We start from the raw sequence: 27,064 nt of genomic DNA, 5'->3' as shown, positions 1-27,064 counted from the left end.
TGATGAAATCTTATGAATTACCCAAGAACTTCATCATAATCTTTTCTGAAGGTATGAAGTTTATTAAATCCTGAACTTTATACATTTTAGAGTTTGGTAGAGCAATGTCCAGCAGATGATCCAGATACAGAAATCAACCTTGGATGCCTCTTGTTTAAGGTAATGTATGATGCATAATCATTACTTATAGTATCTTGGAATGTCCAGATTAAAAATGATACATAGTCATATATTCAATTATTCATATATTCAAATCAATTCAAATAAACATAATTTTGGAAAGATTTTTTTTTTTTTTTTTGCATTTTAATGTAAAGGATGCAAAAATATAAGAGTTTGAAAATAAAGGACACACCAAACCTTACTTATATCCTAGCAAATTTACAAGAGGGTAACTTAAAATATATTATTTAAAACATTCCAGTGTCTTATAATCATTTCATAAGCTATATCTTTATTTATATACACTTAGTATCTGTCTTTTATAGAGGGGGGACAGGACCTTTTTCAGGACGTCAGGATAGGATGTTATTAAGCTCGGGATTTCGAGATTGACCCTTTCAGGATCCGGGAATTCTTTTTTCGAATTTCAGGATGTCGGGATTTCAATTTCTTTAAATTCTGGACCTCAGGATTTCATGTTTCTAAGCCTGGGAATTCGGGATCAGGACCCCCCGGATACCCCCTGACGGTTACAGTGCTTTTCTCCTTTCGTTCTTATACTTAGTCAGTGAATAGATTAATATGATTATGAATTTGGTTCTGAAATTAACATGCTTATGATACAAATTTCTTTTTCCTCTTTGGAATTAAATGCTTTTGATATAGACCATTTTAGTTTTGTACATTTGTATATGAATCTTTGCTCTAATACAATTTTAGGATGGAAGATATGAGGAAGCTTGTTCCAAGTTTACTACAGCCATGCAGATACTGGGATACAAAGCTGATCTATCTTATAATATAGCTCTATGTCACTACATGTTGAAACAATATGCTCCTGCACTTAAACATATTGCTGATATCATTGAGAGGGGTATTAGAGAACATCCAGGTAAAAGTTTATCTGCAAATGTTGTGTGTGCACTGTTATTTTTATTAGCAAAAGTCTTCAAAAATATTTATGTGTTTCATTCAAAAAAAATTAATAAGGCTGTTGGCCAGATAAAAATAACAACACTTCAAAATGTTTATATAAAAAAGTGAAATATTGGAAATTTTAACAAAAGAGGTCAAAGTTCACCATTGGAGAGTAAGTCAACATAAAGTTTCCATATTAAATCAGTTCAGTAAGTAACAGAAATCCAATGGCAGCAGACCTCAGTGAAGTAGGAGGTTGAGGAGTATAAATAGTCAGCAATTCACCATGAATAACTGATTGATGGTATAATCTATGAATCAAACTGGCAATTATCAATTCAATGATTGATGGAAGTAAAAGAGAAAAATGTCATTTTGTTCAAAAAAAGATTTTGAATTTATTTATACTTTATTATTTATTTTTATTGAAAAGTAAACTTATTATATTAATTTTCAAATATTACAGAAAATATGGGAGATAACTGCACATCTTTCCTTCTTACGATACTTCAGTTGTATTAATCAATAATGATGAGATTTATAGAACAGGTGTAATGTTATATCATTCAACAAAGAAAATGTTTCTGATACAATTATTGATCTTAAAAATCTTAAATGAAAAAAAAAAGCAAAACTAATGAACAATTAATACTGTTATTGATTTTTGGCATTTTGACAAAAGTATGTTAAGTATTTATCATCATGCATGCTGAGCATGCATGCCGAGTACAATAAAATAAATAAGGTTTACAATTGTGGATGTGTTAGTGTTCAGAAAGATGTGAATAGGCTGCAAATAAAGCATTTACATTAAAGAACCATAAAAAAAGAAAATTGAACATAAAGGAAAATTTTAATTTTGTAAAATAAACAAAAGTTTGTTTTAATAATCAATGAATCAATAAGGGCTGTTCCAGAAAATACTATGTTCCCCAGGGAAGGCATTTTTCAAAATTTTATGTGGGTGGTGGGGGTAGAACAAAAGTGTGGTCCCTGGGGGGGGGGGGGGGGGGGGGCCGGGGGGCATAGTATTTTCTGGGATAGCCCTGAGAATATGATAGGTTTATAAGTTCGATTGCAATGATTCAGTATTGAATATCATAAAGTAACTATAAATGAATCATTTATATTGAAATATAATAAAAATGAAATTTTGCATTAGTCAGAAACAAAATCGTAATAAAAAAAATAATTTTTGAAAAAAAGGGATGGGGACTTAGACCATTCAAAGAAACTTGTTAAAATACTGACTGATATATTTTTTTTACAGAATTAAGTGTAGGGATGACAACAGAAGGAATAGATGTTAGAAGTGTTGGTAATACTCTGACTCTCCATGAGACAGCGTTGATTGAAGCATTTAATCTTAAGGCGGCTATAGAATATCAACTCAAGAATTGTAAGTTTTGTGTTTTTAAATGTTGGCTGATATGTTGTGGATTCAATAATATTATTTGTTGGGTACTAGTTTTCGTTGATTTGTTTAAACAGTGAAACCCAGAATTTAAATGTTCAATAAAGTATAAATTTTTCTTAGGCCACACCAATTTGATTCCTTGTTCGACGGACCCGCCCGCACCTATTTTTTTCAAAACAGAATTTTTTTATTTTTTTTATATTCCCGCTTCCCGTATCCGGAAATGTAATCATGTCCATTTCCCGCACCGTTTTTTTTGTAAATATTATAAAAAGATATCAACATTTGTTTTTAAAATCACAGTCTAATCTGTATATAACGATTTTAAACATAAAAGCACCCCACCACACTTTGTAAATATCTGTGAGAATATTTGTTTCAGCATGAAACCTATTTATCTAAAGCGGGAGTGCTCCGATATAAATTTATATCAGTGGGAATACCTGTAAAGAACAAAAAATTGGTTACTTTCCCCTTACTTATATTCCCTATCAAAAAATGTTCGTTTTTAGAATAAAGTACAAAGAACTTCTAAAGGATTTGCCCTCAACTGCAATTATATTGTATGCTGGCGAAACAAAAATATCCATAGCCGCTGCATGTTTATGCACCTGTCCTGATTGATTGAGGGGCCTGTCGTTCAGCAGTTATCGTTTGTTGATGTTGTTCATTGGTATTTTCCCGTTTGGATATACATGATATATAAATTAGATCGTTGGTTTTCCTGTTCGAATTGTGTACGCTAATAATTTTGGGGTCCTTTATAGCCTGCTGTTTGATCTGTATCAAAGCCCTGTGTAAAAAGCCGTACTTTGACCTGTGTTTGTTATTATCAGGTTGAGACAAGGGGCCTAAGACCTCAGACAAGGGGTCATTTTACTGATGTAGAAAAGAAAATAGAAATACCAAGGATTTGTATAGTTCTTCTATACAAAACCTTGGAAAACTTAGAATTTTGTACTCAAAAAGAGGAGAGTTACATCATATTTTAAACAACTTTTTCTAAAAGAGAGGTCCACTTATTTTGAATAATATTAAACTGTTAAAGTAAATGTGTTAACATGGTTCAAGTCCAGGAATATTACAAAATTCTTGGACATGTTTTGACCATTTAATACCAGATAGATATATAGTTCTTTGAGAAAATATGAGCCCTTTTGTACAAACAAATATATAATAACTTATATTGATCCCTCATAAAACATGTAAAAGGGATATTTATAACATTAAGGGGTTGTCCCCAAACTGATTTGGATGGAGAATTGTCTCATTGTCAGTCACACATACATAGACCAGATTTAATTATTTCTTGGTGAACAGGGAAAAAATACTTCAGAAATTAAAGAAATGTCAAAGTACAAGTGAGAAATCAAGCTTTAATATTGTCAAAACCTACTATTTTATGTTTACAAAAAAAAATTATAATCGCTCGCCTTTACTTTTCAAGCTTCGCCTCAAAAATTTGCAAATTAAATATTTTTTTATTAAAATTTTCAAATCGCTCGCTCGCCCCAAATTTTGGAGTCCAAAAATCCGTAGAACAAGAAATTAAATTGGTGTGGCCTTAGGTTTGTATACAAAATTTTGTCAAACAAAATGACATCAAACAAAGTATGGAAAAATGTATTCAATTACAATTGAGTCTGAATTTAGATTGCATTTACACTATGATTGTAGAAGAATATAGAGTTATTTTTTTTGGTTCTGAATTTGATTTTTTTTCCAAACTATAACTATTAAATAGCAGAATGACTGATACATATTTGAAAACATTAGAAAAGCACATTTTGTAAATTACCTGCTCCAGGTTGTTAATTACATCATTCTTTAATAAAAGTTTCATATTTTTTTTATTATTTCCATTTCACCTCTATAAACTTAAGCAAATCATAACATTTCATTATTTTTGAAGATGAAGCTTCATGTGAAGCATTGACAGACATGCCACCAAGAGCAGAAGAAGAGTTAGATGCAGTGTCTCTTCACAACCAAGCTCTGATGAACATGGAAACCAATGCCACCGGTGGCTTCCAGAAAATGCAGTTTTTACTGCAACAGAATCCCTTCCCTCCAGAAACTTTTGGAAATCTTCTTTTGTTGTATGCCAAATATGAAGTAAGTAATTTTTTTTTTCACTAAATGTACTAGAGTAGTGTACCAGATAGTTTTTCGCAGTCAAGTCGAAAGATCTAAAGTATAAAGTCAAAAGCTTTTGTCATTATTGTTGCCTTGTAGAAAAACAGAGATTAGCAGATAATCAATAGTCTTTCTAGTACAAGGATGATTCTCAGCTACATATAATTTCAGGGCTGAGCCCTTTAATCAGATTGAAGCTGAGAAAAACATGCTCATAAGAAATACCACCAATAATCTATAACTACATGTAATATTTTAAAAAATCTGATTCCCGATGTAGGAAGAGTGCCACATTTTCAGAAACAAATCCTTAAAACAACTTTTTGAGGGGCATTAGGTAGCCTCTTCTTAGGCAAAATTTCTGATCCTATCCATCATACCAATAGTTTCCAATGACTGTCCTTATGTTCTTTGTTTTATCATGGTCATACTATTTTACAGAACTTACTTATTGTATAGAATGTTTTAATTTGTTCTTGTCTTTAGAAGGTATGAACTTTATGCCACTGGAGGTTAAATAAGCAACTATCAATCAATAATTATGATATTTACAAAAGTTTTATATGCTGTTTTTGTCGCAGTTACTTTTGAGTTACTCCCCTTACAACATTTAGATGTCATTAAATGTTTTTAAGTCATTTGATATATATTATTTTTCTTTCAGTACTATGATCTAGCTGCTGATGTACTGGCAGAAAATGCTCACCTGACTTACAAATATTTAACTCCTGTAAGTATTTACCAGTATATTTCATTTTTTTTGCAGCTTTAAAGACTACATTGATCATCAATGTTCATTATGTAAATTAGTTACTTCCCTTAGATAGGCAAAAGTACTTATATTTTGTACTTTTTTTGTATGATAGACGCTAGTTGGCCTTGGGCTGTTTTCTGCTCTTGTGTCAGGTTGGTGTCTTTTAGAAACATTCTCTATTTTCATTCTCAATTTTGATATTCAGTACTAATTTCAAGCTTATATGTTCAAATTACAAGTTCAATTGCATTTGTATAGATGTCAACAGAAATTTTTAAGACTAATTTTGATTGGATATAAGTAGAACTATCTTAATTTCAGCTAAACTAAATTACTATTATTTTAAAAGACAGTTTTTCATGATTATATATATTGTGGGTCAGGAAGGTTTGGGCCAATGTTATTTTTTTCATAAAACTGTCTTAAATTTTGCTGAATATGCAGAATATAAGTTTTTATGAAATTTACCCCACATTTATGACATCACAAATACACTACTATTGACACAACTGGTGAAAATCATTTCTGAACTGAAACAATTTGAAACATTGTAACTTATGTTTTAGTCAAATTTTCATCACATTATTGCAGTTAAAACTGTTAGATTTCAAGGGCCAAAACTATGAGTTAGTGACATAACTCCTATTTATGCAGATGCATTAAGTTGTGTTAATAGAGCTGCTATTTAAATTTTTTGAATTGAGATATTTTGTGGGTTTTCCAAGCCAAACCTCAACTTTGCTATTTGCTTGTATTATTGGTACCAAGGGAGATGGTTGCTTTATTCATGCCCTATATATGGGAAAAAGTAATGTAAATTCATTGTTATGCTTAGTTTAATTTTAGAAAATAGGCCCAATTTCAAAACTCATAATCATCTCCTAAAACTATTTGAAGACATTATTACAAAATAATATTTAAATGTTTTCAAGTAAAAAATAATTCTATGATTTATGATCCATGTGATTTTCTATTTTTATCCATTTAATTTTGCAAAACAAACATGTTGTTGAAAACAAAACTTCAGAATTGAGTGCAGGAATCGATATTGCTTTTAAAATTTGAGAGAAAAAATGGAAATATATTTTTGAACTTTAATATTTTAATCTGACATGATTTGAAGCAAATTTTACAGAATTCTAATTATCAGAATGTTTACCTATCAATGAAAACAGAATAATTATTTACTAGTACTGACAAAAATTAATTGATTGAAATTTGTCGGAAGCCTCTATTTAATTCTGTTATCATACACTTATCTGTCTTTTTTTATAGAACATTACTATGTAATCACTGGATTGACAGAATGAGTGATCACTTATTTTTAATTAAGTTTAGTAATCAATAGGAAAATAGCCTTGAAAATTACTTTCTCACACACAACTTTTTGAGAAAACTGGGTTCTGTACATGTTTCATATTAGGCTTATGAAATAAAACACTTTTGTGTCCAGCCTCCCTACCTAGGAATATTAAATTGTCATGCCTATGATACTCTTAAAAATTTATGGACATTTTGATTTGTGCATTTTAAGTCAAGAAAAATTTGTTGCAACTTCAATTTAAATTTTCAGAACTTTACTGATAATTAAAGTCCATGTTATAAATATATAATTAAAGTCCATGTTATAAATATATATATAATTATTTACCTGCTTATCTACCTCATTTTTCTGCTAGCTATTGATTGGCCATAGAAGCAAAATTATGATTAAGATTGTAAACATATTGCAAATTTAATACATGATTTTTTTTTCAGTATATTTTTATGTTTAAATACTTAAAGTTATTGGACATAATTCAAAATGTTATTTCAGGGTCTGTTAAATTTGCAATCAAAATTGTTTGCATGGAATAAAAAGTAATTTCCTGTTAAAGAATCAATATAGCCATTAATGGTCTATTTTCTTAATGTATTTTTTGACTTGCATAAGTTTATTGTTTGTTTTAATGCAACTTTCAATATTTTTGAGTTTTATTACATATCAGTATAAATATGATACTAGTGTCCACTGCACGAGTAACAAGGCTGGATCCCAACCCTTGGCTAGCTAGTGAAGATCTAATCATATCAGTACATTTGTAATAATGTAAAGTGGTTTTTGTGGAGATCAAGTTTCATGAATTCAGAGACCAAAACTTGTCTCAGTACTTTTTCTCATTTTTTTTTCTGGTCTCCAATTCTGATCTTCAATTAAGTTAGATCTAACATGAGAGAATATTTTAGCTATTTTGTTTCAATCCAAAAATTTGTGGTAATGTAACCCTGATAATATTCTGATTCAAATCTTTCTGAATATTTCGTTTATTCTTACAAAAAAATCAACTGTTTTAGTCTATGTCAAGGAAGGCCTATCATGGGCTCTGGGCATATAAGTATTGCATTTAGGTGTTGGGTTAAGCTTTTTCAAGGCTGATCATATCTAATTATAAGAAGATCTCAAGCTTTTGTGCTCTATCAGTGTTCTCCAATGACGAGTTTAAATGTGTGTAAAAGGCATATTTAAAAAAATATATTAACAAAAAAAATAATAACAAGAAACAGAGCTTTGCGTGAGCATTAAATACATCATATCCCTTCTTTTTTATTATGAAACAGAAATCTCTAAAGTATGCATTTTGGTGATCATTTTAAACATTTTTATTTGTACAAAAAAAATGATTGCAGATTTAATCATAACAAATGTCATGATATTCAGTGATAAATTGCAGAAGTTGACAATTTTTTCATTTGTTACAGTATTTGTATGACTTCTTAGAAGCTGTGATCACTAGACAGACTTCACCAGAGGAGGCTTACAGGAAGCTTGAAGACATGGCCAAACAACAAACTGAAACACTAAGTAAACTGACTAAACAGGTTCGTTGTTTGTTTAAGAGAACATTTGTTTGATTTGTTAGTTTACCGACCCTACAACAAACCACTGTAGATGAGAGTTTTTAAAAATGAAAATGGTTGAAATCTTAAACTGAACTTCATGCAAACTAGTGTAGATTAGATAACTAAGTTTATAGGGGTTACAACTATCACTGCTTGATAATCTTAGTATATAGTCTTTATTCTCTAAAGCTACAGTCATTGATCTATGTAAACTTCCCTCTTTCACCATTCCTTATTGTGCTATACACAATTCATCATTGCACTAAACCCCATTCTTAATTGCACTAAACACCATTCCCCAGGGCACTAAACCCTATTCCTTATTGCACTAAACACAATTCCTTATTGCACTAAACACAATTCCTTATTGCACTAAACACAATTCCTTATTGCACTAAACCCTATTCCTTATTGCACTAAACACCATTCCTGTTTGCACTAAACACCATTCCTGATTGCACTAAACACCATTTCTTATAGTACTAAACATCATTTCTTATTGCACTTTTAAAACACCATTCCTGATTACACTAAACACCATTCCTTATTGCACCAAAAATCATTCCTGATTGCACTAACACCCATTCCTTATTGCACCATCACCATTTGCCTTTCCTAACTGATTGAAAAATGATATTGTATCATAAAAAAATATTAAAATACTTATTGAATTTACCTAAAAATTGCTCAAATCGAAATATTCATTGAATCAACCATGATATTGAACAATTTACAATGCACCTTAGATAAACTATGATATTGCACCATTAACAATACTCGTTGAAAAAAACTTGATATTGCAAAATTCTAAATTCTTTCCTGTTACCAATGGCACTATACAACATACAACCTTCTTTGCACTAAACACAATTCCAAATTAACTATTGGGAAGTTTACACCATGTAAGGGCTGTTCTATGATATATATATCAGGATCATTGTAGAATCTGCTAGTATGAACAATTCATATTGTGCAAGTCCTGCAGTGAGTGCATATTTAAACAGCTGCATATAGAAAGTATATTCTGTCAATTTCCGAGGCAACACTTATCACTAGATTTTTTAGACTTTAATTAGATTGGAAAAACTGATCTTTTAACTTTTAGACTGCAATTCTTTTTATATTTTCTGTTATGTTATATCTTTTTTCGAGGAATTTTTGTATGAAATTTGGAGCAGAAAAGTTAGCCAGTCAGACTCAGTTCTGGTTATGACAAACTCATGATTATTAGAAAAATGATATATTTAGAAGGAATAAAAGTAAAAACTTTGATCTCAATTTGAGATAACCAATTCATTATGGGAATCTTAATTTTAACTCAATCTCTTTAGAGCTTTATCCAATCAAAAGAAAAAAATAAACCATGTTTTTAAGCGCTTTATCCAATCAAAAGAAAAAAAGAAACCATGTGTCGAATTATTTGCTAAGTAATAAAGTAAATGCATGTAAATTGACAATATAGTGTGTTAATAGGTTGATTTGCATGTTGGCAAACGCATGGAGGTAAAAGTTTTGCACGATCTGCTTTTGATTTCGCATTAAGGATGTTCATCGGTAGACTTAAGAAATTAATTTGCATGAAATTGTTTTAATTTTTCTAAATTTTTTGCATAATTTTTGCATAGTTTTTGCATAATATTAGCCATTGTGATTATGAATTTTGTTTTATAGATAGAAGGAGTATGTATTTGCAAACAATGCTAAATTTTGTTGTTGTGTTCAAGATTGTTATTTGAAGTGAAAATTTTGTATTTGAATATTTTTTGGCTTACCGGTTCTGCTATCTGGTGAACAGCGCACATGTTGTAAAGCAGTTAACCTGTCTTAAGTGACCAACCTCTGCATAATGAACATCAGTATTTCAGACAATCTTTGATACTGTATGTTTCATTATGCATGAACTTCTGTTCCAAAATACCTGTCTATGGTGACCACTTTTAAAGTTCATTATACAGGTGGTCACCTAAGACAGGTTTTGCTGTATCAGTTTGTTTTGATATGACTTTTGAATATGGCACGGATGTTTTGTGTATGTTTACATTTTAAATGTTGATTTTTTTTCTCTTTTAACATGCTGTTTTTTTTAACTTCACACCCATTTAATGTTAGCAAAACTAATATTTCTATAAAACCTTTTTAGGGCCAAAGAATTACAATTTCTAGATTCTTATCCATTTTTTTCTGTTTTCGTCATATTTATTATTATTAAAAAAAATTGTCAAAATTTAGTTGGGGGGGGGGGGGGGGGGGGGGGATTTTCTTTTCAATCACATAAATAATTTTCTAACTGTGCTTCCTTTATAAAGCCCATCTTACTTTAAAAAAAAGATGGATGAGAATATATCTTAGGTTGTGTATTATTTGAGTGAGAATCTAGATATAAGACTCGATCATTAAAAGTTCCTTTTGAAGAAGTTAAAATTTACTGGTCCTGAAATTACAGGGGATTCTTTTCTATTCGTTGGATACAATTTGTCGTTGATTTTCATAGTTAAATGAAGTATATATTCTCTATAAGGCCAAATAAAAATATATGTGTGGTTCCAGTAACCTTACCGTCCCTACTTTTTTGGCTGAAAAATAGCCTACCCTAAAGATTTTATTGTCATTTTTCATTAAACACTGTTTAAGTCAGAATGTTGCTCCCATAGACTCAATGTAAAAAAATACATAAAATAAAAAAAGAAATCCCTACCTACCTACCTTAACTTTTTTTTCAGAAGTAACTGGAACCACACATACTTTTTTATTTGGCCTAAGCTTGTATGCAGAATTAGCCAAAACCACAGAATAAGATATCCTCAATCCTCAAAAATTGAATCCATGAAAATAAATGAATCCACAATAACTATTCTGTGCCCAGTGTGGTGTAATTATTCTCTAACCCATCCTCCATTCTTTTGGCTAGATTGTCTTTGACACCGTAAGTAAATGTTGACAACTATAACAAGCACTGAGACCTGCCACCAAATGTTTTGTAAAGAATACACACATATGTCTACCACTGAAGTGACCTTACCTATCATTTACACCTTGACTTAAAAGTTATATTGTGATGATAGTATTTTTCACCACAAAAAAAGGGAATAATTAGAGACTGTCAAATAGTTTTAATGTTAAAAAGATATAGATATTAGTGCTGGGGGGGGGGGGGGGGGAATCAATTTGCCTTGGTTTTCTTTTTTTCTTCATATTTAAAGAAATAGAAATTTTGTTTGATGCAACCGATTTATTGTTTGTGCAAGGGAGATAATTATTGAACTATGTACTAACTATAGAAATATAACCTTCCCTCCAAATCCCATCTTCTCGACTTCCTATGTGTTCAACATCATAATTGTTTCCTAAAGTATTTATAGCAGACAAAGTGAGCTTGATATGTATTGAGAGTATTGATCACTTCTAGACATGCTTTTCCAATGATCATATTATGATATAATTTTGCGTTTGACAACTAACTACTCATTAAGAACATGTAAAACTCATCAAATGTTACAGGTCTATAATTTGGTACATCAGATGCTTGTCACGTCTACATGAGAATCATCAGTTGCCCTCAAATTAAAACAGTTGAAAATTTAAATCAAATACAAAGTCAAAGAGCATTAAAAGCTGATAATTTAACAGCATGAATTACAAAAAGATTTTAATATACAGATTTAAACTCATTTTAAAGTGTTTTATTAACAAAGATTAATAGAAATCATATAGGTTTGTGTGACATTTTTCCATCAGAAGGAGGTCACCCTGACATATATTTATTTCATTGAGAAGTTCAATGTCAAAATCCAGTTCTTAAATACAAATTGATTGATTGATGCTGTTTAATGTCACTTTCAGCATACCCATAGCCAGGGGGTTCAGGGGGTTTCGCATAAATTTCGTATAATCGTCAATTTTTTTTCAATTGGTCAGTGTTGTTGTGAAAATATGGCAGGTAATTAAAGTTCGTGTATTGAAGCCGAAGTTTAACGATTGTCACCTTTTTGTCAACAATCAACAAAAAGCATGGATATTGAGCAAATGTTTAACATGTACAATCAGATAATAAAATTGAGAAAGGAAATGGTGAATATGTCAAAGCGACAACCACCCGACCATAGAGCAAACAACAGCCGAAGGCAACCAATTGGTCTTCAATGTAGCGAGAATTCCCGCACCCGTAGGTGTCCTTCAGCTGGCCCCTAAAATATGCATAATAGTACAGTGATAATGGACGTCATACTAAACTCCGAATTATACACAAGAAACTAAAATTTAAAATCATACAAGACTAACAAAGGCCAGAGGCTCCTGACTTGGGACAGGCGCAAAATTGCGGCGGGGTTAAACATGTTTATGAGATCTCAACCCTCCCCCTATACCTCTAGCCAATGTAGAAAAGTAAAACAATAACAATACGCACATTAAAATTCAGTTCAAGAGAAGTCCGAGTCTGATGTCAAAAGATGTAACAAAAGAAAATAAATAAAATGACAATAATACATAAATAACAACAGACTACTAGCAGTTAACTGACATGCCAGCTCCAGACCTCAATTAAACTGATTGAAAGATTATGTCTTCATCATATGAATATCAGGTACAATCCCTCCCGTTAGGGGTTTAGTATCATACTATCATAAAATATATGAGAAGAACATAACCCGTGTCATGCCAACAACTGTTTTTTTAGAAATAAATGTGTTTAGTTCCGATGCAAAGACCCTATCAGTGAATCAATGTTAAAGCCAAAATATGCAATCTTTAATGACCTGACAACAGTATCGTAACTATATCCCCTTTTAATAAGTCTATTTAAAGGTTTTGTTAGTTTCTGAGGAGAATACTGACATTTTTGTGCTTTATAAAGAATATTTCCATAAAATTTTGGATGTGAAATACCTGAACGTATAAGATGTCTGCATGTTGAGTTATATTTACGAATTATTTCCTTATACCGGTGATAAAATTTAGTAAATGTTTTGACCAGTTTGTGATATCGAAAACCCTGGTGTAATAATTTTTCAGTAATACATAAATTTCTCTCGCTAAAATCTAATACATTGTTACATACACGAGCGAATCGTACAAGTTGAGATATATAAACACCATAAGATGGTGACAAGGGAACGTCACCATCTAAAAATGGATAATTAACAATAGGAAATGAAAAATCATCTCTTTTATCATAAATTTTTGTATTAAGCTTCCCGTTTATGATATAGATATCAAGATCGAGGAAAGGGCAGTGGTCATTGTTATCATTAGCTTTATTTAAAGTAAGTTCTACAGGATAAATTTCTTTAGTATACATACTGAAGTCGTTTATTTTAAGGACATCCATGCATATTGCGATCACTGGATTTTTACGAGCTGGGTTACACTGAGGTCACTTTGCATACAGAAAATATGTCGGGGATTTGCTTCCTGAAAGGAAGCAATTAAAATAAAGTAAACTTCTTCTAAATATGAACAAATTAAAGAATTTTCTTCAGAAAAAAGTATATGTACATAAAATTTATAATGAAAACTATCCATTGAGTTATAAAAAAATCATATGCATTATTTTTTTAAATTTGAGGTTTCTTATGACTTTAAATTAATAGTTTTTATGCCTACATTTGTAATTTTTGTTTAATTGTATTATCCTGTGGTCTCAGAACAACTTTTAATCAGTATGATTACCAAAGTAAACCACCTATTGACTTTTTTTTACCTCCATTGCAGGAGAGTTACTTTTCTATTGTTCTCACCAGTTATCCCACTGAGATATCATGTTTGAATTCATGTAAAATTCATTACTCAAGATAATGATTAATGACAAGCTGAAAAATTTATGAGAATTTTCTTTCTTCATTGGTTAAAAAAAAAAATTTATGATTTCGTAGGCTACTTCTTTTCTGATTTTATCACATGATTAATGGAGATGACATTTATATATTGATTTTTTTTCAAAAAGTGTAAAAAATTATGCAAATTGATATAGATCTACTGATGCTTGATCCTTAATGTCAAATCTGGTTTAGAGACTAAATAATTGCTTTTTAACTGTTCCAGGAAATATGTTGGTTTGTTAAATTTGAAAAAAGCTTTTAAACCCAAAAAAGGTATTGGCGGCATGAAATTACAATTATCAGATATTAAACAAAATTTCATTTACCGGGAAAATTGTTTGTATTAAAACTTATGGGTATAAAGTTTAATTCAATTAATTGGGTCAGGTTGAAATATGTTAAAACTATAACTTGTGTGTTTTGATGGAGAAAGTTAACCAAGGGAATCTGTCTCATGATATATTTACTTATTGTATACGCCTACAAGAGGATAAAATATAAAAAGCTTTTTGTAAAGGTAATTAATCCAATTCTAAATTATGTAGATGTACATATAAAATTGATGAAGGTGAAGTTGAACTCGAGCAATGTTAACCTAAACAATATTTTGATTTTCATAAGATCTTATACATCAGTCCGAGCGTCATCTGAAGACTTCAATATCAATCTAAAGTACTAGTTGTAGGTCCGATATATGTCATTCTATGGTCAAGGAATGATGTCATGCCTTGGTCATTATACCAGTTGTTGCAGTGTTTTATCATTTACCATAGCAAAATTTGTATTGATCATAACATGTGCATTTATGCAGTTAAAAGCTATTATCTTTTGAACAAATGTTGACATTAAGTTGACATGTGACATGTAAATTTAGCATGTGCTAATCATTTCTTTAAAGTGGATTATTTTTCTCAGCTGAAAGTTCAAGATTATATTTATTTCCACATTTTCATCTTTTTTGGCCCCTGCATGGCACTAATTTTCCATAAGTATCCAATTTATGCAAGGAAATATCAAAGCAATTTCATTTTGATCCTGCTTAATTAACCCAAAATACAAAATTTGTTTTAATTCTAGTCTCTTCTATCAGATTTAGAAATTCTCTGAATTTATGTTATAAATTTAAACCATAAGATTTGGGATATCTTAGGGATATTGTTGTTGTACAGTAACTCGTAACAAGAGATATTCTAGCAAGCTTTCTGGAGAGTGACGTTAAAGTTATTACTAGTAAAAATACAGAAGGGTACCTGTTATTGCCTATTAAACCATAATTGTATTTCTCAATACCCTTAACTTAGTTCATTGTAAAGCTCAGAATGAAACCCTTTAAAGTTATACTCATAGTCTGAAATGAAAATGTAAAAACCAAAGGCATGTTGTCGACGACGAGCAATGTCAAGTATGATGGTTACCTTGTAATACTAGATTATTTTTAGCTGTAACAAAATGTAAAGTATGTAAAGAAATGCAAACAATTCAATAGGTAAAAAAGGTATCAGAAAAAGAAAAACCTGCATTTCAAATTTCAGTAGGAAGATTTTACTTCTGAGTCTTACATTTATATACAGACTAAAGCCATAAAAATTTGTCAATATTCCAAGTTCCAGATAATACTGTTAACACTCAATTTGGTGGACATCATTACAAAATATGTCACAAGACTTCTTGTATTTCCTTTTTTAATGAAAAGAAATCACATCTGCAGCATTCTTCGCTAAATGTTTAATAAGAATCTTATACAGCTTTGATAGTTTGATTGTTTTTGGATTGGGAATTGAGTAATGTTCTGTCAGTAATTTGTTATAAGAAATCTGATTATATTTTATAGGTACAAGAGGCGAGACAGAACCACGATGATGAATCTGTAAAGAAGGCAGTCAATGAATATGATGAGGCGCTGGAGAGGTATTTTTTTTTACCAGGCAATATTGACTTGATTGTTTTTTGGGGGAATCTACCACACCTGATTGACCTGGGCCAAGATTTTGTGACACTGGGAACTATTGAAGTCATACAATAATCTGTTGTTCTTTACAGGAACATTGCCTTCTAAGGTGGAACTAATAGGTGTTATACTGCCATTAATATGTTTTCCCCCTATTAGTCTTTGTTAAATTTGCAGAATTTATCTTTGGTTCAAATAAAGAAATACTTGGCATGAGTAAAAGTTTTATCCTGTCCAGTACTACAAACACTGTTTCAGATAATATTTTATTGTGTATAAGATAAAAAACCATTATTTGAAGCTAACTTAAGTAACCATGTAACCTTAAGTTTCCATCATGATAATGGTGCTTTGAAACACCCAAAATATATGTTTATATAACTCAGAAATTTGTAATGCAATGAATGGAGTAGGTCCGGTAAGGACCGATTTTGGCCTCAAATTTCAGGTTCATCTGACGAAAGATTTTGACCACTTTTTAAACACTTAAGTGTCTATTTTATTTGAATTAATTAGTTTATGTGAAAGATTTTAACAGATTTAGTCATTAAAAACCATCCGATTCAAGCTCAAATATGAAAAATCTACCTAATATGCCGAAAAATGTCACTTTTCAGATGGTTTTTGGTAAAAATGAAAGTGGCCGCATCCGTGTTCATCCTCAACCTTTATATATGTTATGTATTATCATAAAATACAACTTACGTTTCAATATTAAGGATGAACACGAATGCGGCCACTTTCGTTTTACACAAAAACCGTCTAAAATTTAACTAAAATGCTAGAATTATGACTTAGATTTCAGTAATTTAGCATGACTTAATGGTGCTAGTACCGGATATATGTGCATTGTATTGTTAAAAACAGCCCATATTTATGTAGCAGAAGCATTCTACTGTCCAATAAATAACTAAAGGTTTACATTTTAACAATTTTGTAAAACTGCTATATTTTGGGGCCAAAAAGGGGTCTTACTGAACCTACTCCTTTATGGTATTTTCCTTTAACTGTCAAATTCAAGGGATATTTTACTTCAACTCTTTTTCGTATGCAACCGACTGTGACGTTCTATGATTTAATGGCTTCATTGGTGCATTTACTATGCTATTCTTTTTTCAAGAAGGGTTCAAGGGATAAAAGCCTAGCATCAATTTCATTACATTTTTGGACTAGTCAACAGATTTAAAGTGCGATTTCCTATGTTAAATTTTGGTTTTTGATTGCATCCTTTTTAATGCCTCCCTATTTCTTTGCATAACTCTCTTTTTCTACATACAATAGTGCTGAATATATGCACTTTGAAATAGGTGCTGTCTATTGTATTAGTGATAAAAATTGCCTCGAACATCAAATAAATCTACAAACATTGTCCTCCTTCTGTGGACCTCGATACTACTAAGGCTATTACAAGTCTAAGATATAGTTTTACAGTTATCTGTTAGGAATATTATAAAGTATCTAAGAATTTAATAGATCCAATAAAGCAATCATTGTTGAAGATGGAATGGAATTATACAAAAAGCTTTTATCAATACAAATAAATTCTCCTAGCGCTACATGCCAATGCAGATTGTACTTGAAAAGTCATGAGACTGTTAGATTGGCCAGAGTGAAGGCTAAATGAGACGTTTTTTTTTCTGTAAACCTAATAATCAATTTGGCCAGTAATTGGTAGAAAGGAAATTTATTTGTATTCAACCTGGTCCATTTTCTTTCCACAAGGTTACAGAAAAACTATAGTTATTCCAGTTTTGCCTTAACTTCCGATTTGAAATATAGTTATTGTTTATTAAAAATTAAATGTACATTAGCATGTATTTTCAAATCAAAATATTGCATCTTTTTTTTACTGAAAACTTTGCTCTTTTTTTAGTTTTGTAAGAGAAAAAAAGCTTTCTTTTGATTAAAAGTCTTCATAGAAAAATAAAGCACTAAGTTATTTTTAAAAGTTAAAACTATTTTTTATGCAACACTGTTTTAAATAAATTGAAATACTGGCTTTTTTGTCAATGAGACAACAACCCAACAGCACTGATAAACTTAAGGGTAACCTAAGGAAATCTAAAAGTAAGAATTGAACTGGTTTCTTTACAATTAGTCATTTTGATGTTTCTCTGGACGGTTTCACAATTTGTTCAATTTTTGGCTATTTTCAAGTTTAACATTCTGTATGGGTTTTTTAACTGCATGAACAATTTTTGCAGCTTAATATGAGCCATCATGGCTGTTGACTACCTAGGCCTTTGTTTTTTGGTAGATATTGTCTCTTTGACAACCCTTTATTCATGTATCTGTATTGGTTTAACTGCATGACCAATTGTTGAAGCTTAAAATGAGCCATATGGATATTGACTCCCTAGGCCTTTGGTCTTCGGTAGATATTGTTTCTGAATAGCTGGTTTTTAAAGCATTAAATCATATATGATTGTCTATCAAACCCAAGTTTTTACGAGAAAACAGGGAAGTTGTTTAATTAACTAAATATTGATCTGTAAGACTGCCTTACATCGGTGCTAGAAAATTATTTCTTATCATTACATTTTGTGGTTAATTTGGTTCAGCTTTGTTTGGTTTTTGCTATATTATCTTTTTTTTAGCTTTGGTTTCTCTTGTTATTTGATAAGGCCAGAATCTAATTTTGTAACAATGATGCTTACCTAAGCGTGTGTAAAGATATGAATGGGAAAATCCATAGATTAGTTATGCTTAAATAAGAAAAGTTTATAGATAAAGCTGGAAATTGCTGGTAGATTGTTCATTTGGTAATTTTATGACTTTATTATTTGTACTGAAGATAATTTATTTATTTTGATATAGTTATATTAGATTTTGTCCTTCTATAAAGATGTTTAATTATGGATTATGCCGTATTTGGCTCATTTTCTGTTGAATCTAGATTGAGAATGAAACGAAGAATTATAAAAATAAGAATATATGTGGTATGATTTCTAATGAAAAAACTCTCCACTAAAAATTTACTTTATGGCAATCAAGACACTATTCATTTATGCATCTTGTTGCACCATTCAATAGCAAACAATGAAACTAAATGTATTGTACAGCCATTAAGAGTTTCTGGTTGAGAGGTCTTCATTTCTGCACTGTTTTTTAATTATTTGAAGTTGCTTTTTGTCTCGCTTGACAGAGACAAAAAGCGAGACATAGGTATGCTGTTTCCAGCGTCTACAGTGGCGGCTTCAACAATGTATTAGTTTGTGATTAGGTCTAGTTTATGGTACACCACTAGTGATAAGTCAAAGCTATTCAATATGCAGTTGTATCAGTATTGTCACATCTCATTACCATGGAGATTATTTGGCCCCACGCCCTCAGTTAAGGTCTAGTGACTTTGAAACTTTGCTTAGTTTTCATGTATTAGTTTGTGATTGGGTCAGTTTATGAGGAACCACTAGTGGAAAGTTAATAATAATTGGTATTCAGTTGTATAAGCATTGTCATATCTCATTTCCATGGAAATTATTAGGCCCCACCCCCTCATTCATGGTCTGTTGACTTTGAAACTTTTGCTTAGTTTTCTGAAATTTTATGTATTAGTTTGTGGTTAGGTCAGTTTATGGGGAACCACTAGTGATAAGTAAATGATATTTGGTATGCAGTTGTATAAACATTGGAATATCTCATTTCCCCCACCCCCTCAGTCATGGTCAATTGACTTTGAAACTTTTGCTTTTGACTTCATGTATTAGTTTGTGGTATGATTGGTTTATGGGGAACCACTAGTGGTAGGTCAATGATATTTGGTATGCGGTTGAATTAGCATTGGCACATCTCATTAAGAGAGATGGTAAGTCATGTACCTTCAGTCATGGTTCATTGACTTTGAATATTTGCAAAATTACATGTGCTAGTGTTGCTATTTTAATTTCAACATTTGCATTATTGAAATAACAAAAAAGCGAGGCATATCTGTGTGATAACAGTTTATCTCTATTCTTATATTTTTTGCCCATTATTCTCTATTCTATATATTTCAAAATGGCCTTTTTTTTCTTGCCCAATTTATTCTCTATATTTTGCTCATCAATCTCTATTCTTTACAACTCATCCTGACCCTCCTTTCAGAGATTGATTCATATATGATGATTTATATACCTTCTTAGTTCATATGTCCCCAATTCAAGGGGCCAGTCTTATGAGTTCTTTCAAATATCATCAATCATTCTTATTTATATATTTTCCAGAAAAAAAATTAATCTCTGTTATTTCTAATGTTTGACTTGCTTTTACTCTAAGGATATTTTCTAATGATCTGTATTTTTTTTCATTTGAACTATTTTGACTTTTGTTGAATATGATTTTATTGACAGAATTCATGAATTCATGCTTTGAAGCAGTAATTAACTTTTATTCTACAGAACATATTCTTGTGTAAAGCAATCAGAATTTGAAAATAAAACGGGTCAAGATATACATGATATAAACCTGTTTTAAACTTTTGAATTCATTTGGCAAATATTAAATCTGTTTATTTTATGTACAAAAAATCATCAATCTAGGATCCCCCTTTTAAAAACAAATTGTAACTTGTAATCACATTGAATATTTCAAACATTTGATGACAATGCTGCTCTCTCACGGTCTCACCTTTCCGATTGAACAAGAAATAGACACAGATAAACTGAAAGTGAGGGTCAGTTATGGTGTGGTTTATCACAAAAGAGTTGATCACAAGTATGCATGTAAACCAAAGGGTGATCTCTTGAAAAGTTTATATATTTTTTGTTCTTTTTTTACCTTTGCAGTTGTCTGTCCTTATTTCATGAATAATTTTGCTTCTCTTGTTTTCTTCCAACTTTTTCTACATTTTATGATGGTATTTGTAAAAACTTACTTTTCTTTTCTTTTTTCTTACAGATATATCCCAGTATTAATGCAACAGGCCAAGATTTATTGGGACATGGAGAACTATCCACATTTGGAAAAGATATTCCGTAAATCTGTTGAGTTCTGTAATGAACATGACGTCTGGAAGTTAAATGTTGCTCATGTCCTCTTCATGCAGGAGAACAAGTATAAAGAAGCTGCTGGATTCTATGAGCCGATTGTTAAAAAGAATTATGACAATGTAAGAAGTTTGAAAATTTTGCTTTTTATAGACAATAAAAGTATATGTATTGGCTTTTATTGTAAAAAAATATAAACTTATTAAAAACAGGGCACGTAGTGACAGGCAACTTCTTATCAAACAAGGTTTAATTATTTAAGCAGTCACATCTTAGAAGCAAGTCATCGTCACAGCCTAAAACAGGACTGCATCTCATGCTTATATAAGACTGAAACCTTTAAAAAATATATAAGATGACTTCAATAACACATAATTTACTAAAAAAAGTAATAAATCTATCTTAAGGTGGTACCCAACACTTTCACTTAAATTAATTTGGCTCATTTAATTTTCATAAAATTTTGACAAAGTATTTACTTTGACCCTTTGACAAAAATATAAAAAATTCCAAAAATTTGAACCAACCATTTTATCAGAAAAATTACACTGCAGTTTGACAGACACTTATTTTGATCATTGAGAAGCTTAATATTCCCTAAACAACACAACGTAATTAAAACGTTTAGCTGATTTTACAGAGTTATCTCCCTGTAGTGTTAGGTACCACCTTAAACTTCATGAAAAGATCAAAAGCACTATAGATATTTGTCCAAAATTTTAGTTTTTCAAATGTAATTATTCAATTTAAGAAAAATAAGTTTCCTGTTTAGAAACTTTTTCAATGTATGAAAATTGTTTATTTAATGAATAATTTATTTTATTTTATGTTTACAGATTCTGAATGTTAGTGCTATTGTCCTTGCCAACTTGTGTGTATCCTACATTATGACAAGTCAGAATGAAGAGGTAGGTCAGATTCAGTCAATAAAGTATTTACATTAGAAAATGATAAATTAGCATGATCATGAAATTGTACTAGAAAGAAAAGGTTGCTGAATTTATACCATTAAGTTGATTTATAGTTTATTTGCATGAATTGGCGTTTAATGGTATTGGTTTTACTTTATGTTGCTCGGAAACCATCTCTTGAGACTAGAAGAAAGATCACCACCTTTCACTAGTCCATATAGCTATATGTATATTTTTTTCTACAAGATTTGACTCCAGATTATGTGACACTAATAGAATTCATACAAAATTTTATTATACATTATAGATCAGACATTTTTTTCCTGTAAAATTTAAACTGACCGCATTTTGTTTTTTTTATTTTTACATTGTTGTGTTGTTGTCTCATTTGCATTCTATGATGTCTTAGATAGTAGGTAAATAGGAAAAAGGTGTATTAAGCTCTAAACTGTAAATAGGGATGTCTAGTTGATTTATACAGAATTTTAACCAAGAACAGCACTGTAGTAAAGTCAGCTCAAGTTCTTAAAATGCACACCTGCCCTATAGTGCAGTGAGATTGGTACCTCATTATCTTTACTAATGTGAAGAGATGTTTATTACAAAATAAGTAATTAAAATATGTTTCCTCTCTAGGCTGAAGATTTGATGAGAAAGATTGAAAAGGAAGAAGAACAAGTGGCTTATGATGATCCAGAGAAAAAGATTTTCCATCTTTGTATAGTCAATCTTGTCATAGGGTAGGTGTCTTTGTAAAGCCTCACACCTCCTGGCAGAAGTAGTTTTAGTAAAATTGAGAATGGAAATGAGAATGTGTCAAAGAGACAGCAACCCGACCAAAGAGCAGAAAACAGATGAAGGCCACCAATGGGTCCGCAACATAATATATATTTTTCTGCATTAATTGAAAACAAAAATTCTGTGTTGTAGAATCTAATAATTATAAAACTGATTACTTTCTAAAACAAAATAGTTCTTGGTTTTAATTAAGATAGTTTAAACAAGTTGACCTCTTTGAAAGCTAAATAAACATTTTATGATAATACATTCCATATTGCCAAGTCAGGAATATGACTGTTGATATCCATTCGTTTGATGTGTTTGAGCTTCTCATTTTGCTATTTGATTACATACTTTTAGTTTTGAATTTTCTTCGGAGTTCAATATTTTTGTAATTTTACATTTTTCTCAAATGATTGATTGATTGATTGTAAACCAGCTAAAATGAATATTTGTAAACTTAATTCCCCATCATTGTTGGCCTTGAGCTTGGTTGAGTTGTTGGCTCTTTGACACATTCCCTAGTCTCTATTCTCAATTTTATTAACGTAACAAATAAGGATTGGATGCCTCCTTTATTAGATTTAACGTCAGTTAACTATACTTTTGTTGGCTCTAATCTACAGTACAATCACTTCAGTTTATCATTGTCATAAGCATCTCATTTTGTAAATGAAATAGATAAATGAATCAGCTTAATATAGTCATTTTTTAAAATAACATAGATATTGTTCACCTTATCTAGTCTGTAAATCTAGTGTAGACAAGATTGCAATCAAATCATTCTCCTGATGTGTTTGGATAACAAAACACACAATTATTTTAGCTGTTTGATAGAATATTAAATTCTTTTCTATTTTCAATTTTTTTGTACAAGATGATTGCATTTATAGACTATAAAGAGAATGGTAATGGGTAAAATTGTTTCAATTCCGATCAGAATTAATTGATGGTTGAACAGACAAATATTTAATCTGTTAATGGACCTGTTCAGACTCAAGCTGACATTTTTGTGTAAATAACATTTGTCATATCTGACATCAAGTCTTAATCAATTTCATCAGTTTATATTTGATGTTTTTTTCATACTGATAGATATCAAACTATATTTCCCTTCTCTAATTTGCATAAATTTGCATAATAACTCCTGCTGGAAATGTACAGAGGATTTTCATGTCATGATTGTTTACTTTTGATTCAATTTCTGGATTAATACATTCTTATTTAATTTTTTATTCCAATATCTGATCCTTTGAGAATTTTTTACTGCCTAAAAGAGACGTATTTACACTTTTGAGTATTTAGCTGAATTTGCTCCCAATGATCCTAGATCTGTCTCTGAATAACCTTTTGCCATCATGGATCAAATCAATTTTGCCATATTATTTAAATTGTGATGCCAAATATTATACTAGACTTTTAAGATATTGTGAACAATTTTGCATACAATTGTAAATATGTATTTTATTATTAAAAGTTTTTGAAGGAAAGAAAACTGATTTGTCTGCATTTTAGCACCTCAAAACAGTGTTGAAGGCTTTTAAAAAAAAACTTTTTATCAACTACATGACTTTATATAAGGTAGATTGAACATAACATTCAGCATTGGAGCATTCAGTAGCATTTGACCAGTTAGATTTATTTAGGAACAATGGTTTTCTATAATAAATGAATTGTTGTTTCCATTCGTTCTGCTATTTGATAACATTTGATTTTGTTATTTGTTACTGACTTCACCTTTTTGAATTTATCTTGGAGTTTGGTATTTTTGTTTTACTTTTTTACCAAACAAATTATTTTAAAGAAATAATCCTGAAAGTTACAAGAGAGAAAGCAATTATTGATTATCACATATCTAACAAGTTAGTGTGTGATATTTAAAAGTGCATAAATCAAACTGATTTATATAGAGAACTCTCTCCGATACGGCAAAACATCTATTCACAGTAGCATTATGTCTTAATTGTGTTATTTATATGGCGCAAAACTGGTATTGATCAGAGTTGATTACATCAAGGGAAAACGGATCACTACAACCTTAATTAAAATCCTCTTTAATTCTTTAAACCTTGAATGAGTACAGAATTAATCAACTGATTAAGTTTGGTGTTGGTTTTATACAATTGATTACACACATGACTCTTGTGTCGGTCTATATTTTGTTAGAAAAGTTTGACAAGTTAATCAGTATTTAACATTTGAATTATTCAAGCTTTGTCAATTTAGGTTATTTAAACTGTAACAGATCTTTCTGTGTTGTGGTAATATTGATAAGTTTTTTGTTACATATGAGACATCGCATTATTAGCAGTTTTCATACTTTTCAATACTATTCTGTTTGAAATAAAATTACATTTGACGTAAATACAATCAATTAGAAAAACCTTTTAATTCTTGTGTAGATCTAGAAAGTTCCACTTTTTCGTAGTTTTGAAATATTTATGTTTTTTTTTGTAATAATTATGACTATAATTATTCTAAATGTACAAAATCAAAAGATAAGACAGTTTAATCTAGTATGGTGGTTTACTGCTTTTGGTTGTTTTTCCTTCTGTGTAAATATACTACTTTGTAGATGTTTTTCATTCTGTGTAAATATACTACTTTGTAGATGTTTTTCCTTCTGTGTAAATATACTACTTTGTAGATGTTTTTCCTTCTGTGTAAATATACTACTTTGTAGATGACATTCTTTAGACTTCTTTCAAACTTAGTTTTACTCATTTACTGTGGGTATTGCTGTATATTTGTATATTCTACATTGGCTAGAGGTAAAAGGGGGGGGCTTAGATCACATAAAACATTTTTAATCCCCCAACTATATAAGTGACATTTGATATAAGATGTTCCCTTAAAGTAATCGTTTAAACCTTAACAGCCTTTTTATAGCTTGCCATACAGTATGAATTTTGCTCATCATTGAAGGCCATAAAGTGACCTATAGATGGTAGCTACTTTATCAGTTGGTCATTGGTGGTGAGTTGTCTCATCAGCAATCTTTCCACATCTTTTTATTTTTCTATTGAAAAATCTTTTTTTTTTATATTGCAGAACATTATATTGTGCCAAAGGAAATTATGAGTTTGGTATATCTAGAGTGATCAAGAGTTTGGAACCTTACAACAAGAAGTTAGGTACAGACACATGGTACTATGCCAAGAGATGTTTCCTCTCTCTCATAGAAAACATGGCTAAGCATATGATTATGATGAAGGACCAAGTCGTACAAGAGTGCATTGGATTCCTGGAATGTTGTGAAAGTAAGTGAAATATTATCGTTTCATAACAGTGTTGGCGAGTCCATTTCTTGGTGCTCACGTTAGCAGAGGACTAAACCTTGTGGAATGATTTTACATTGAATACTTAAATATTCTTTTTTCTTCTCATGCACATGCATGAACTTTATTCTTTATTATAATCAATACCCCACTAGAAGGCCTCTGACAGACTGAGTGAGTGTAAAGTCATTGTTATCGATAGCCAATGTCAAACAAGTTAAAGGTAAATGATTCAGCAGTATTACCAACATTAGTACTAAGGTTGTGCACACTGTTATTGTAATACCTCAAATGACTTAAATATGTAGAACTCATTTAAGTTTTGCAGAATATAGAAAAACGTGCTAAGAATTAAAGATTACAGAAAAATAGACCCAAATGATAAAGAATTTAGAATGAATGGCCAAAAAAATAAAAAATATAGAAAGAATGTCCAAATAATTAAAAGAACTATAGAATGAATGTAAAAAATAAATAAATATAGAATGATATGCCAAAGAATAGGGCAAAAGAGAACAAAGATCAGAGTATAATTGGGTTCTGAAATTGAAAGAAAAGAGAATAAATTTGAAAAATTCACATGAAATAATGAAAAATGGCTTATAAAATTATAAAGGATCCCTATCCAGACTTTCATTTAAATCTGAGGTAAAATTACATAAACCAATTAACTGTTTGAGACCTTAGACAAAAGAATCCTTTAAAACTTTTATTACAATTCCAAAAAAAATAATTCAAAAAAATAATTTTAAAATCAACCTCTAGGATAAGTTTTTTTCCATTTTTTTTTTTGTAAGATGTTGAAACGATAGGATGTTATATCATTTCTGTTTATTTCTTTTTAATGTCAGAACATGTTTTGACATTATTAAGGCTGCATTTTATATTTTACACAGAGGCAGAAATTGATTGCTTTATTCCAATAAGTTAGATTTTTCATTTAATAAAGCTTCAAGTATTGTCATAGATATACAAAAATATGACATTTTAATTTGAATTCTATCTTTATCCTTGTGAAATATGACAAACCTTGGGGACAAATATGGTATTAATTCTTGATAAAAGTCAGTATGACATATAAATGTTTTTTACGCAAGAGA

General features: G+C 30.4%; 1 protein-coding gene across 4 annotated transcripts in view; it reads left to right on the top strand.

Annotated features, from left to right (window-relative positions):
* LOC139489742 (intraflagellar transport protein 70A-like) overlaps window positions 1-27,064 on the top strand; it is a 46,071-nt gene that overhangs the window by 15,484 nt on the left and 3,523 nt on the right. For 2 of the 4 annotated variants that reach the window (XM_071276504.1, XM_071276502.1), the window contains 12 exons: window positions 91-159; window positions 883-1,054; window positions 2,351-2,479; window positions 4,410-4,612; window positions 5,298-5,363; window positions 8,127-8,246; window positions 9,741-9,770; window positions 15,915-15,991; window positions 20,907-21,117; window positions 21,832-21,903; window positions 22,543-22,646; window positions 25,738-25,946. In XM_071276504.1, coding sequence (XP_071132605.1) covers window positions 91-159; window positions 883-1,054; window positions 2,351-2,479; window positions 4,410-4,612; window positions 5,298-5,363; window positions 8,127-8,246; window positions 9,741-9,770; window positions 15,915-15,991; window positions 20,907-21,117; window positions 21,832-21,903; window positions 22,543-22,646; window positions 25,738-25,946 — 1,462 coding nt within the window. The remainder of the gene's footprint in view (window positions 1-90; window positions 160-882; window positions 1,055-2,350; window positions 2,480-4,409; window positions 4,613-5,297; window positions 5,364-8,126; window positions 8,247-9,740; window positions 9,771-15,914; window positions 15,992-20,906; window positions 21,118-21,831; window positions 21,904-22,542; window positions 22,647-25,737; window positions 25,947-27,064) is intronic. The other 2 variants (XM_071276506.1, XM_071276503.1) reach the window with 1 other exon arrangement.

This window comes from Mytilus edulis, chromosome 9 (assembly GCF_963676685.1).
Source record: "Mytilus edulis chromosome 9, xbMytEdul2.2, whole genome shotgun sequence".
In the NCBI taxonomy this organism is placed as follows: domain Eukaryota; kingdom Metazoa; phylum Mollusca; class Bivalvia; order Mytilida; family Mytilidae; genus Mytilus; species Mytilus edulis.
This window is presented reverse-complemented; position numbering and strand designations above follow the sequence as displayed.